This window comes from Falco cherrug, chromosome 7 (genome assembly GCF_023634085.1).
Source record: "Falco cherrug isolate bFalChe1 chromosome 7, bFalChe1.pri, whole genome shotgun sequence".
In the NCBI taxonomy this organism is placed as follows: domain Eukaryota; kingdom Metazoa; phylum Chordata; class Aves; order Falconiformes; family Falconidae; genus Falco; species Falco cherrug.
In genome coordinates this window covers 10,241,493-10,253,565 of record NC_073703.1, presented here as the reverse complement: position 1 = coordinate 10,253,565, position 12,073 = coordinate 10,241,493, and the positions used below count along the sequence as shown (strand labels likewise).

The window sequence follows — 12,073 nt, the reverse complement described above, 5'->3', positions numbered from 1 at the left end:
AAAAAGTGACTTGCCCAACATCTAGAAATGTGTCCCTAAGTGGTAGGACCGGGCTCCAGCTGTACCTTGCCTGCAGAGGCCAGAGCAGACCTCCAGCATCCTTCCTCTTCGACTGCACTCTCCACTGCAGCCCACTGCAGTCACTTCCCCTGTAGCCAAGCCCCTTGTGTGAGAAGTGGTATGATACAGCCAGCGTATGAAGGTCTGTGGTGGCCCTGAGGTGCAGCAGAAATCCCAACCAAACCGGGCCGTTTGGTTGCCCAAGACTGCAGTGGCTTGCTGAGTGACAGGGCTGCCCAGCAAACAGCTTGTCTTGTGGTTTAGGTATCACAGAATTCTCCAGCCCATCTCCATCTGGGTTAGGAAGCCCAGTTTCTCCTGCTAGTCCCTCCATTCCCCTTGGAGTGGAAGTGGTGGGAATGCAATCAGCAGTTTGAATACTCAAGCTATTACAGGCTGGTGTCTTTCAAATGCCCTTTCTCTCTGACCATGCTATGCTGCTGCAGTTTCTCATACATATATTTCTCAATATTCACTCATTCTCTGTCAGGATACTGATGCACACACAGGATCTTAATTTGTTTTCTCCTGCTGCTCATTCCTAAGCAGGCCCAGTGATCTGTTTACGACAGCCATTCTCTCAGCAGCACCCAGTTAAGATATCTACTGGTTGATCTTGGATGATGATCTACAACTACAGCTCGCCAGATGGGCAGCTGGCAGTGATCTGTCAAAAACGGGAACATCATGAAATGGGTGGAACTTAATACCAAAATGAGGGGCTTGCAAGCTGGTCTCCTGACAGTTAATTTTCCCATTGAACTCATTGATACCTTCTGGTTTGGGCCTGGTTTTCCAAAAGAAACAATCCCCTGCAGTCAATCTTGCCTTGTCTGGCAACATAGGAACTCACTGCTGAATTTTGGTTGGATATGACAGAAGGCCAGAGGTCTCAAAGATGTTAGGCTCTTCCATCTTTCCTGAAAATTAAAGCCTTGGCAAAGGAAAGCAACTTCACTGTTGACCCACTGGGAGAAGGAAAACCGCTATACTGTTTGGTGGGAGATGCCTGGCCAGTGAACATGTCAGTACAGCTGGATGGTCAGCAAGGAGGGAATCACTTATGAGCCAGAGCACGTCCTGCTTCGGACCTAGCAGTGGGAAAGGAGACTTTGATACATCCGTAGTCCTCACAACAACTTGTTTAATTTAAACAAAGTTGCTACCAGATTTCCCACGTGGTATTTATGGGGGTCCAGAAATGCCAGCATTTGGATGCACTTCTAAGCTTAGCCCAGGTAGGTAAAGTCTGGAGTATAACTGGCAGCAAAGGGATAAGAGTTAACCCAGACAAGCTTAGTGTGATGATGCCTTTCTGTGCCTGGCAAGTTAATCACTTCTGGCAGTGATTTTGCATCTCACAGTTTAAGAAGATTCTTTAAAGAAGACTTCATATTTTCAAATGCAACTATTGCCTAATCTTTGAAGATCAGGCTGCTGTGAAGTATACCAAGCAGGGTTCATTCAAAGCCTCTAGACACCTCAGAAAATTCTTAGCTTTATTTGTCTGCCAGCTGTTGCAGGAAGCATTAGAGATGCTGCTGCTTAGGTTAGGGTGAGCCATCCTCAGCAATTTTGGCATCTCCCCCCAGTATTGACAAGAACTGGAAGAAGATTCCAGTTCCTCTGTGCAAGGCAGCATACACATTTGCATCCATTTCTCTCTTTTTGGGCAACTCCAGCTTGGTGCTACTCCAGCGGTTGGTCATTGCAAGCTTTCCCCATGCTAGTGCACAGATGTCTGCTGGAAAGTAAAAAGCTGTAATAGTGTGGTTCACTGAGCCTTGCTCACGCTTCTGGCTAACTGATCTTTCTTCTTGCAGGAATGACAGCAATCCCATGTGCGTGTCTGGGCATATTCCTGGGTGGCCTCTTGGTGAAGAAGCTCAGCCTGTCTGCTCTGGGAGCCATCAGGATGGCCATGCTGGTGAACCTGGTGTCCACAGCTTGCTACGTGTCTTTCCTGTTCCTGGGATGTGACACAGGACCTGTGGCAGGGGTTACTGTTCCCTATGGAAACAAGTGAGTCCGCAGAGAGTTTCAAGGTCTCACACAGCCTTACCAGCATAAATGCCATGTTACTGTCCTTAACAGGCAGCCTTCAGGCAGCACTGGCCCTTAGACAACCATGTAGAGCCAGCATATAAAGGCAGTGTCATACAGGGCTCTTAGTTTGGAATGTTTTCATGCCACTTGTCACTGTGCGAGTTGAGTACCTGCAGCTAACAACAGCGTTACTGCATTGGTCAAACTGAATTGAAAGGTGCCAGACTTGATTCTGCACCTATGACCAGCTACGTAGCATTGGGTCCAGTACACCATCTGGTTTCTCCTGGCAGCAAAGGACATGCACTGCTTTGTGCATTTGTTTAAGTGCCTGAGGGGAATTTGTAGAACCAGGTTTTAGATGCCTGGAAATTCAGATACAGTGAGGAAAGAGTATGTACGGCTCCAGGCCCATTTTAACGGGAGAAATGAGGCACACAGTGCCCTGTAGCATTCACAGGACTTGGAGAGAGTTATTCTGTATTTTCTTTTCTGATGCTCCTTGGTATGCAGTGGTGACTCTTTAGAAGGCGACAACTTCAAACTCTCAGCTCCTCACAGTTACTATTCTAAAAAAGTGCAAAGCAATCTCCACAGCATCTCTTTGGGTTTCCTTGGAGCTTCTCATTGGGGTAACAAGGCAGCCCAAGCCTTGCATTAGATTCTCTGTTGCAGAGGGACAGTGGCCATAACATTTCTGACCCCATGCAGAAGTTGTAGCCTGGATTTCTTGAGGCTGGGACCCAGATAGCCTGCCCAGGGCTTTTTGTAATTCGTTTGCCTTAACTACCTGCCTTCAAAGCTATTTTTGTGTGGGAGCAATTGGAAATGCTGGCTGATACTATCACACTGCCCATTAATTTCTCTTTCTGTTTCTCTTACAGCTCAACTCCAACCTCATCTCTGGACCCATACTCCCCCTGCAATAACAACTGTGAATGCCAAACTGATTCCTTCACTCCAGTCTGTGGGGCAGATGGGGTCACATACTTATCTGCCTGTTTTGCTGGCTGCAGCAGCACGGTGAGTGGGCTTTCCTCGGGACCTCTCACCTGTGAGCATGAGTGAGTGAGGTTAGCGCGTATCGGCTGGAGTAGCTCATTTACAGCGAGCAGTGGTTACAGCCTCAAAAACTAACTTCATACCTCAGATGGGCCTGAGCTACTGTCAGTTTTCACTCTGTTGTGTAAATGCCACCTGACTGCAGCAGCGATCTGCCACGGTCACTCACAGAGTGGGATGGAATTTCCCATCCTCATCCTCCTCCTCTGGTCTTTCCTCTCAGCACACAAGCAAGGAACACGACAGGAGATCTGCATGGTTGTCCACTGGCAGAACCCAGATATTCTGTGAGACTTTGCTAGCCCAGGCTGTGGGACCAGTTTCTCATTTCTCCTGCAGCTCCTCATCTCCCTGCTTCTCCACCTGCCCATGTTTGCCCTGCCTAATCCTTTTATTGTTTTTCCTCTTGCTCTTTTCCTGAATCTAGTTCCTAGGCACATGCAACCAGATACTGAGTTTATTCGCCCTTGTTTAAGCTTGCTTTCCCCTCCTCTTGCTTCTCTCTCTTTCCCTGCTTTGCTCTGAGGCAGCAGTAAGAGCAGTTGTCAAGGGAGCAGAGACTCCATCCCAAAGACATGCTGCATTTTTCAGTTCTCCATATCTAAGAGTTTATTTCCTTCAGAAAACTCTTAAAGGCCAAACCATTTATGTGTTAAGATGATATGGGGAAATTTTAGCAATATCTTAAAAGCCTGCTTTTCCACTTTTGCTGCTGAAATGGTAGTGTCTTCTGGGTTACCCTGAAAATGAGTGCCTGCTGCTCCATGGGTGGGAACTGGTGGGGTCCCAGCAGTCCTTGCTGCCTGCCTGGGGCTGTGCTAGGCATGGTCATTGCTGTCACACTGCCTGTGTGGAGCCTGTGGGAGGTCAGCCTGGTCACAGTGACTGTGGCTACAGGAACGTCAGTGCTCACCACATGCAGTTATCCCTCCGTCGCTTCATCCTTCCTTTTTAAGGAGACATCAAACCTCCCTTTGTGCCTTAAAGAGACAAGCCGCCTGCGAGTACCAGTGAGTGGAGGTGCAAGTTTGCTGCTGGCAAGAGCAACCTCACAGCCCAGATGACCTGGGAGCTCATCCTTCTTAAACCTCTTCCCTCCTCTATTCCCACTCCAGCCTTGGAGATGTAGGTACCCCTTTGAAATACCAGTTTTGAGGTGCTTTCAGCAACCCCACAAGTGTGTGGCACATGCAAAGGTGTTACATCCTGCCCTCTTCCTCCTCCTCCCAACAAGAGAGAAGTCAACACCTGGGCAGCAACATGATCATTTTAACAAGAAGCCAGCTTGTACAGGGCACACAGAATAGTGTCTCACCAGTTCGCTGAGCCCTTAGCAAGAATAGAGCCAGTGTGATCCATGGCTGGAGTGTGGGAACAACTTCTTTGCTGTGCTGTGCAGGGCAAAGCTTTGGCTCCTCTGGAAGGAGCACAGTAATGAAAATTCAGTGCTGCCCCTTCCAGTCTGCCGCTGCCTGACCTCCTGCTCTGCAAGAGCAAACCTCTGAGCAAAAACCTCACTCTCCCTCATCCTCACTCTTACTTATTCTTTCTTATTTTGCCTTCTCGTCATCATCTTGGGTTTTTTTCCATTGCTTTGTTTTGTACTGTTTTTTTGCAGTAACATCTTGGACACAAATTAGTGAAGCAATAGCATCCTCTGGAAAGGGCATTATCAGGAATTATGGACCAGTTTGGCCATGCAACGGCCCTGAGGCAAAGCCAAATTGCCAAACCAGGTTTTAAACCCATAATCCAGGTAATGACCTGTCTAGAGGGTCTTGTGAATGTTATATGCTCGTGATGAGCCAAGGGTTGCTTTTACTGGGACATAAAATTCTCTGAATGCTTTATTTAACTTTACTGCGTTGGACATCTCTGACTGCCTCTCTCCGCTTTTCCTCTGTGAACAACTTCTCAAAGCAACTTGTAGCTCAGTATTTTCTTTTTCATTTCTTCTCTCTTACTGAGCTGATTGCAGAGGTGCATCTGTCCAAAAAGCCCTAGGAGCATTGGTGCTGATAGGCAGAGCTTAGGCACTGTCAGGAATTTCTCTTTCAAGCCATTCCTGGGAGTGACCCTTGCGTATGAAGCCTTTGATTGTGCATCTTGTTTGTTTGATGCCATTGCTTCACACACCCTTTTGGCTGGAGACGCCTGAATGCCTGGAATTACCATGCTGGCATCTCACAGCTTTGCACTGAAGTGCCAGCTTGTCCCATTTCCTGTCAGAGCCAGGGTTTAAAAAAAATGAGTAATTAAAAACGTGGGTAATTTGCATAGGTAATCATCCCAAACTCAGGAGGCTGTTAAAGGTGGAAACTCTGCATCTGTGCAGCTTCACAAGCACACAGAAGATCTGGGTGTGCAGGCTGCTGGGCCCTCGAACACTGTGATAATGTGTGGTTGAATGAGGTGGGATTGCAGACAAGGGAATCTACAGCAATTTGGCACGGGTAGCAAAAAGTTGCCCCTCCTACAGGACAAAGGTAACACTCCATCTTTGATGTTTCCTTTTTTGATGTCTGTGAGTTGTATAGTGCATCAGTAATAAAAGATCAAAGATCTCCCAGATAAGGATGAGATGCAGCACTAAGCAAGCAGATGTTGGTACAAACTACTCACGCTGCTTTGGGCTAGCACCTTGATGCACAATGGTCAGAAAAGCAGATTGAGGGGCAAATTTTCAGGCAGTGAAGGTAGGGACCTGCCTCGTGGTTTGTGAAAATCACACCAACGGCAGGAGAATCTGCCCCACCATTGCCAAAAGCAGGTACTTTCTGTCCATTGATAAGAACCCATGGGAAATAAGGGGGCAGTTCTGTGTGTTTGCCATGATAGAAATGTTGTCCCAGGGTATTTCAGTGCAGGCATGTACTTTCCTGGACTTAGATGGGTTTTAATCCACGGGGCTGTGTCCAAGCTGGTTGTTAGCAGTGCACTGCAGTGAGAGCTAGGAACTACAAATTCCTGTTGTCTCTGTGCAAACACCACTGCAGTGGTGCTAATTGTCACCATACCGAAGCCTTCAGGTGGCAGCTTCTAACTCACAGCACAGGAATTTGTTATGTTAATTATTACTTGCCAGCCAGAAAGGCACCTGTATGTCTAATCCAGCTTTCCTCGAGTTCTGCACTGCGGTCTCTCTTGCCCTCTGTGCGCTTATTTGGAAGAAAATCATTTGACTTCTATGCGGAAGAAAGAGATTGGTGTCAGAAAGGCTGGAGTTGTATCCCCGCAGATCCTTATCTTTGGAGGCAGTGAACCAGAAAGTGTGCTTTTGTATGGTCCTAAGGGGACCCAGCAGAAAAGCAAAGGAATTTCCGCTTGAACATGGTAGAGGGGAAGAGGAGGAGATTTAGCTGTTTTTCAATATGTTTTATTTTATGGTGTTACTCCTCTTACAAACATGTGATCTGCAAACCCAGCAGGCTGATGAAGACAAGCCATGAATCATTTATGATCATTTCTGTATTCGTTAAGGGATTTCTTGGTAGTATTGTGTGCCTTAATTGCACTGACTTCCCCCACTCAGAAATTCAGGAGGGTGAGCTGGAAAATAAGAAAAAAAAAAAAATCCCTAAATCTGTGACTGGCAAACAAAGCTTCTTTTCACATCCTGCCCTTGCTGGAGAGATCACAGGAAAATGCAGTCATTTTTCCCTCCTTCTGATCACATATTGATAAAGTTTATCTCAACTGACTTAGCTTTTAGCTCAACACAAATCCCACTGAACCAGATGTAATTCATTAGCCCTGTAGTGTACTTGAGTCCAGTAGTGTCAGTGCCATCAAACTGTGATAGTTCAACTCTTGGTGAGCTGCAGCACCCAGCGTGGGTGGCTCCTTCCCGGGATTCAGGGTGCTGGAAGCAGGCGTTGAACCTGCAGCCAAGACCAGTGCTGCAGATTTACCTGCTTTTAATGTACTTCAGTTTAATTGCAACAGCCAAGAGGACGGAGGTAAATAAGAAAGTAATTACAACCATAATTTGGGGATCTTCCTTGTCGCAGGGACACAGATCATTTCTTTATTCTCCTCCAAAGGGGTATAACTTGGTAATAATTTTGTTGCAGTGACGTTTATGGGAGAGACTTGAAAGGAGCAGAAGAAAAGAAACAAGCCAAGGGACAGCTTTCCCTTGCTGGTAGCATGCATCGGAGCTGACGAACCTGTGAAATTCTTTCCAACCCCCCCTCAAATAAGCACTTAGGATTCACTTAATTGACCATTAGAGGATTCAGAGTTGCTGTTGGCAAGCTCTTGTACCAGAGGGCGGGTGGTGGGGGCTGCGGCTCTCCCTTCTCCTGAACCCCTGTGCTCCTCTGCAGAACCTCAGTGGCTGTTCATGCCTCACCTCGGTCCCTGCTGAAAATGCCACCGTCGTTCCTGGCAAATGCCCCAGTCCCGGCTGCGAAGAGGCCTTCTTGACATTCCTCTGCGTGATGTGTGTTTGCAGCATGATCGGGGCCATGGCGCAGACACCGTCAGTCATCATACTCATCAGGTAGGACCACTGCCAGGAGGAATCCATAAGTGTAAGGGGCTGCTCTTGGGGTGGGAGCAGGGCTGGAGGGACCGTGGGGTACTGCTGGGAGCTGCAGGGAGCCGGGGGTCCTGCACAGCTCCTGGGCTCTGCCTTTTGGGGCTGCACTGACTGTCCCCAGATCCATGACTTTGGACTGAACCTCGCTTAAGCCATCAGCCAATCCTCCTTTGACTAAGCACTGCCTGGTGGAGACACCTTGAAAGAGCTGCCTGTATTTTCAAAAGATTTTTAACCTCCTCAGCAAATGAGGAACTATGGGCACGGGCTTTCTCATATGTTGCTGCCTTTACATGCAGGCAGGAGTTGGGGATGTGAAAGCCCGAGCAGTCCTGGCTGAATTTCAGCCACGTTGTTTCAAGTGTTATTTAAATCATTTTCTCTCTAAGCCACTGTTTAGCTTGGTAGCTCCTGGTTCGTCCATGGCATGACACCACTGAATTCAGTGCCTGCAGTGCTGACTTGCTAGAGAGAAACAGGAATTGCTTGAGTACAGCTTTGGTAAAATGGGAGTGAGGAGGGACCGGGCATGCAAGCCAAGGAGGTCCCTGCAGGAGTGCTGCCAAGAAAGGTGGCAGGCTTGTTCTTACCAAGGCTGGGGTTAGTATGGGAAGGGAAATACAGACATACAGGTTCTAGTCCCGGTAGTAAGCATGTGAAAACTGCATCAGGAAAGGGGCAGAATTGCAACCCCATGTTCTCAGCATGTAACAGCTTAATAAGATAGCTTTAGAGGTGGCTTGGAGATAACGGAAATCATGGAAAAATGAAAGGCTGCGGCAAAGACTAGCTTTGGTCAATATCCCCCTGGCTAGAGTTTAACTTCTGGCACCCTGGAGCAAGTCCAAGAACAGAAGGAACTCGAAAGTCTGAAGGACATCTCTGAGTTGAACCGACATGAATAGGTGGGCAAAGGTAACTTTCTCAAATAACTGACCTTGTGTTATTTCCAGACACTGGGAACACTTCACCTGATGATATACATGTATTTCTAAGCCCACGTTTATCCAGTATTACTTATCTGTCCCGACTGTCACTTACTGAGAATAATAACCAGAGGCATAAATAGCAGATCCATTCTGCTGCTTGGAAAATTCCAATAAAATTCAATCAATAAGGTCTGTATTAGAAACACAGTCTTGAGTGGATCTTGGACAGAACAGCTCTGTGAGGGCATATCTCCCTGCAGGAGACGAAATGAGATATTCCACCTACTAGTTCATTTCTCTCTTTGCATCTACAGTAGCTAAAGGGAAATCAAATTTCTCATGATAAATATTGTGGCAAAAGTAATTTGAAGTTTGAAGAGTTCTTTGTTCAAGGGAGCTGCCAGCACCTGTAGGATCCTGCATGGAGACATCTTAGTGTCGACTTGAAATGAGATAAGCCAGTTGCCAACCAGGAAGAAGAATAGAAGGGAATAAGAAAAGTAAAGGGAATATTAAAAATATTCAGCTCACAGCTGTAGGAAATAAACAATTCACACATCCAAATTAGTAACTCCCCTCCCCTTAGAATCACTGATAGCTACTAAAATGCACAGGAGAGAGCTTTTCACCATATACCGCTTCGTGCTGTCTTGCAACTGCCATCTTGGATTGCTAGAAGAAAATTTTGGCTTATGACTTGTCCCTGATGTCCGTGGCAGTGACAAGTAGCATCAGCAGCTCCTGTGTATGGTTAATTTAAAATGAACTTCAGTGTCTACAAATTAGATGTCTTGTCTAGGCAATCATTTATTCACTGCTGTAGTCAGTGAGAAAAGGAGTTGTCATCAGGTGGCAACTTTTTCTCCGCCTTAAGTACAGGAATTAACTTTGTACTGAAATTCAAATAGTGGATGGAAGGACACCAGCACCAAGGAAAAACCCACTATAAATATTTCATGTGATAACCTATTTTTTTCCATAAAATAAACTTTAATACTCTGTTTCCTTCATTTCCCACCCAACTGTAGAACCGTATTTGAGCCAAGTCGTTAACCACTGGGACATTTTTCCAAGGGTAGATACTTCCTGGCATAAAGGCTTTATATTGAGCCTGGGAGTCTGCCTGAAAACTCTGCTGAAATTCATCCAGAGGTCACAGGCTTCATAAAGGAGTCGTGGTATAGCGTTACGTGGGCTGTGTAATGTTTGAGATGAGGGCAGGTGATCAGAACGGTCTTAACTTAAAACCTGTTGCCATTTCTGGCTGTTGTATAGGTGTTGTGTGATGCCCTTCCAGTGTATTTATACAGAGGACCACCACTGCCACCATGGATGCCACCAGCAGCGCTGCCTGCAGACCTCTGTAAGGAGTTAATGGAAGAGGCAGCTTAGGCCTTTAAAGTTCCCTTGTGTGATGAATCTATTCATAGGGGGATCACTGTCCTGCTTCCCCAGCCTTTATATACTGTGGGAAATAAAATGCTATTATAAGACTTAAGGCCAAATTAACGGCTTCTGACATTCCAAAGGCTTTGCAGAGCCTACCCCAGGAGGATGACTTTAGCCAGTAGCATCCTTGAGTGAAGCATATTAGAATGCAATGAATTACTTTTTAAAGCACCTTTGAAGGATAACACTAATGTGATAGAGTGGGTTGTGTTTGTAGCAAAAGGCAGTGCAACCGTTGTCTGCCAGGCATAAAAAAAAATTGCAAGCTAAACTCATGCCCATGAAAACTGGTCTTCTTGACACTTCCTTTTGGAGGCTTGATTTAACAGGCTGACTGAACCTTTTGGTCCATCATCCTTCTGTCTCTTGTTCCCAGTAGTCTGGGAAGTTGCAGAACAAAAAGTTTTCTCTCCCTCCGATTCTCATCATCTGGAGCCTTGAAAGCGTGATGGGGAGCTTGTAAATGGTGATTTACTGGGATAGGAATTTCATTTTTCCCCATCCTATGACAAGATTAGCTGCTGTTATTAATGACTTAGCTAAATTCCTGAACCTGTCACCAATGCAATTACTTTTGGGGCTGTAGGCAGTTCAGACGAAGGGAGAAGAAAAACCCCATTAATGACTTTTTGAAGAGGTGGTGGTGGCATCCTGGCTTACAGCACAGAATGGCCACGGGGTGTGTTAATCAAAGCAGAACAAGAAGAAACGATTTCACTTTCTTCCTCCCTCCTCCCTACAGAACCGTGAGCCCTGAACTCAAGTCTTACGCTTTGGGGGTGCTTTTCCTGCTTCTCCGTTTGCTAGGTAGGTACAAAAATTTCCTGTCCTTTCTCTCGCATTGTTTCCTCCCCCACAGAAAACGTGCAGAAGTTGATTTCTACTCCATGCGGTGCTGTGTTTGTCATGAGTGAGGTCTGACACAACAGGGTCCAAGCTCTCTCTATGAAGGATATCACATTAAGGCTTTTGAAGGCACTTTTCCTGCCATTTGAATTGTGCTAATGGAAGAAAATGTGGTCTTGCATGAGAATTGACCATTTCTGCCATGGTCCCATGCAGCCGGTTACTCTTCTATAGCTGTTATTAACATGTCAGCAGCTTGCAAAATTACTGCTGTATTCCGCATTGCTGAAGTAGAGGAATATGTATTTTTATCCTTTTTTGAGGGACAGGACCTGTGTTACATGGTGTATTTGCCCCTTCCTTTGGGTCTCTCAGAAGGAAGAACAGTAAAATGAGACAGACTGAGTCCTTGTACCCTTCAGTGGGTTAATATGCCATTAAAATGCATATGGCTGTTCCTCTGGACCAGTATGTGCTTCTCATACTGGTATTTATTAAAAGGAACACGCTAGGCTTTAGTCTGTTTAGCTGCTTCTTGGTTCTGGGTGGAGGGTTTTTTCCCTTTTGAAGAGATAACTCCTATATTTCAGCTCGTTAATTTCAATAGTTCAGGGCAAAATCCTCAGATCCATCATTGTGTGGGTCCATCTCATCCACAGGGTTTCTGCATGTTGTGGGGATGGAACTTTTTTTTTTTTTTTTCAGCAAGGCATGGGCAGTACCTTCCCTGCTTGCCCCCCCAGTCTCAAAGGAGTGAGCTGGAGCATCAAGTGCCATCTCTTAGGCTACAGCAAGACACTAGGAAGTATGGGACCAGAAGTACAATACCATACGTTGCTTTGAATAAGTGACCCCATTTATTTACTTGTTTCATCTAACACCTTACTCCCCATTAGCTGAAAGGGAAATGGTGGTCCCAGACCAGTTTGCGATAAAGCCAATTAGATTTTCATTGTTTTTGGTGAAGCAGCTGCAGTCGTACAGAGAGCTCCATCAAGTAACCTTATCGAGAGCTCAGCTAACTCGAAGGGAAGCCTGGGCTGCCTTGGGTCAGCTCTGGTTCAAGCCTTGCAAAGGCAGCATTTTCTTTAGCTGTTGCTGCTGCTCTCAGGTTTTGGCCAGTCTTCAGCTCTCGCTG

General features: G+C 46.3%; 1 protein-coding gene across 2 annotated transcripts in view; it reads left to right on the top strand.

Annotated features, from left to right (window-relative positions):
* Positions 1 to 12,073, top strand: part of SLCO3A1 (solute carrier organic anion transporter family member 3A1) — a 152,642-nt gene that overhangs the window by 128,104 nt on the left and 12,465 nt on the right. For both annotated transcript variants that reach the window (XM_055716612.1, XM_055716611.1), the window contains exons 6-9: positions 1,884 to 2,082; positions 2,991 to 3,129; positions 7,497 to 7,672; positions 10,832 to 10,896. In XM_055716612.1, the coding sequence (XP_055572587.1) occupies positions 1,884 to 2,082; positions 2,991 to 3,129; positions 7,497 to 7,672; positions 10,832 to 10,896 (579 nt within the window). The remainder of the gene's footprint in view (positions 1 to 1,883; positions 2,083 to 2,990; positions 3,130 to 7,496; positions 7,673 to 10,831; positions 10,897 to 12,073) is intronic.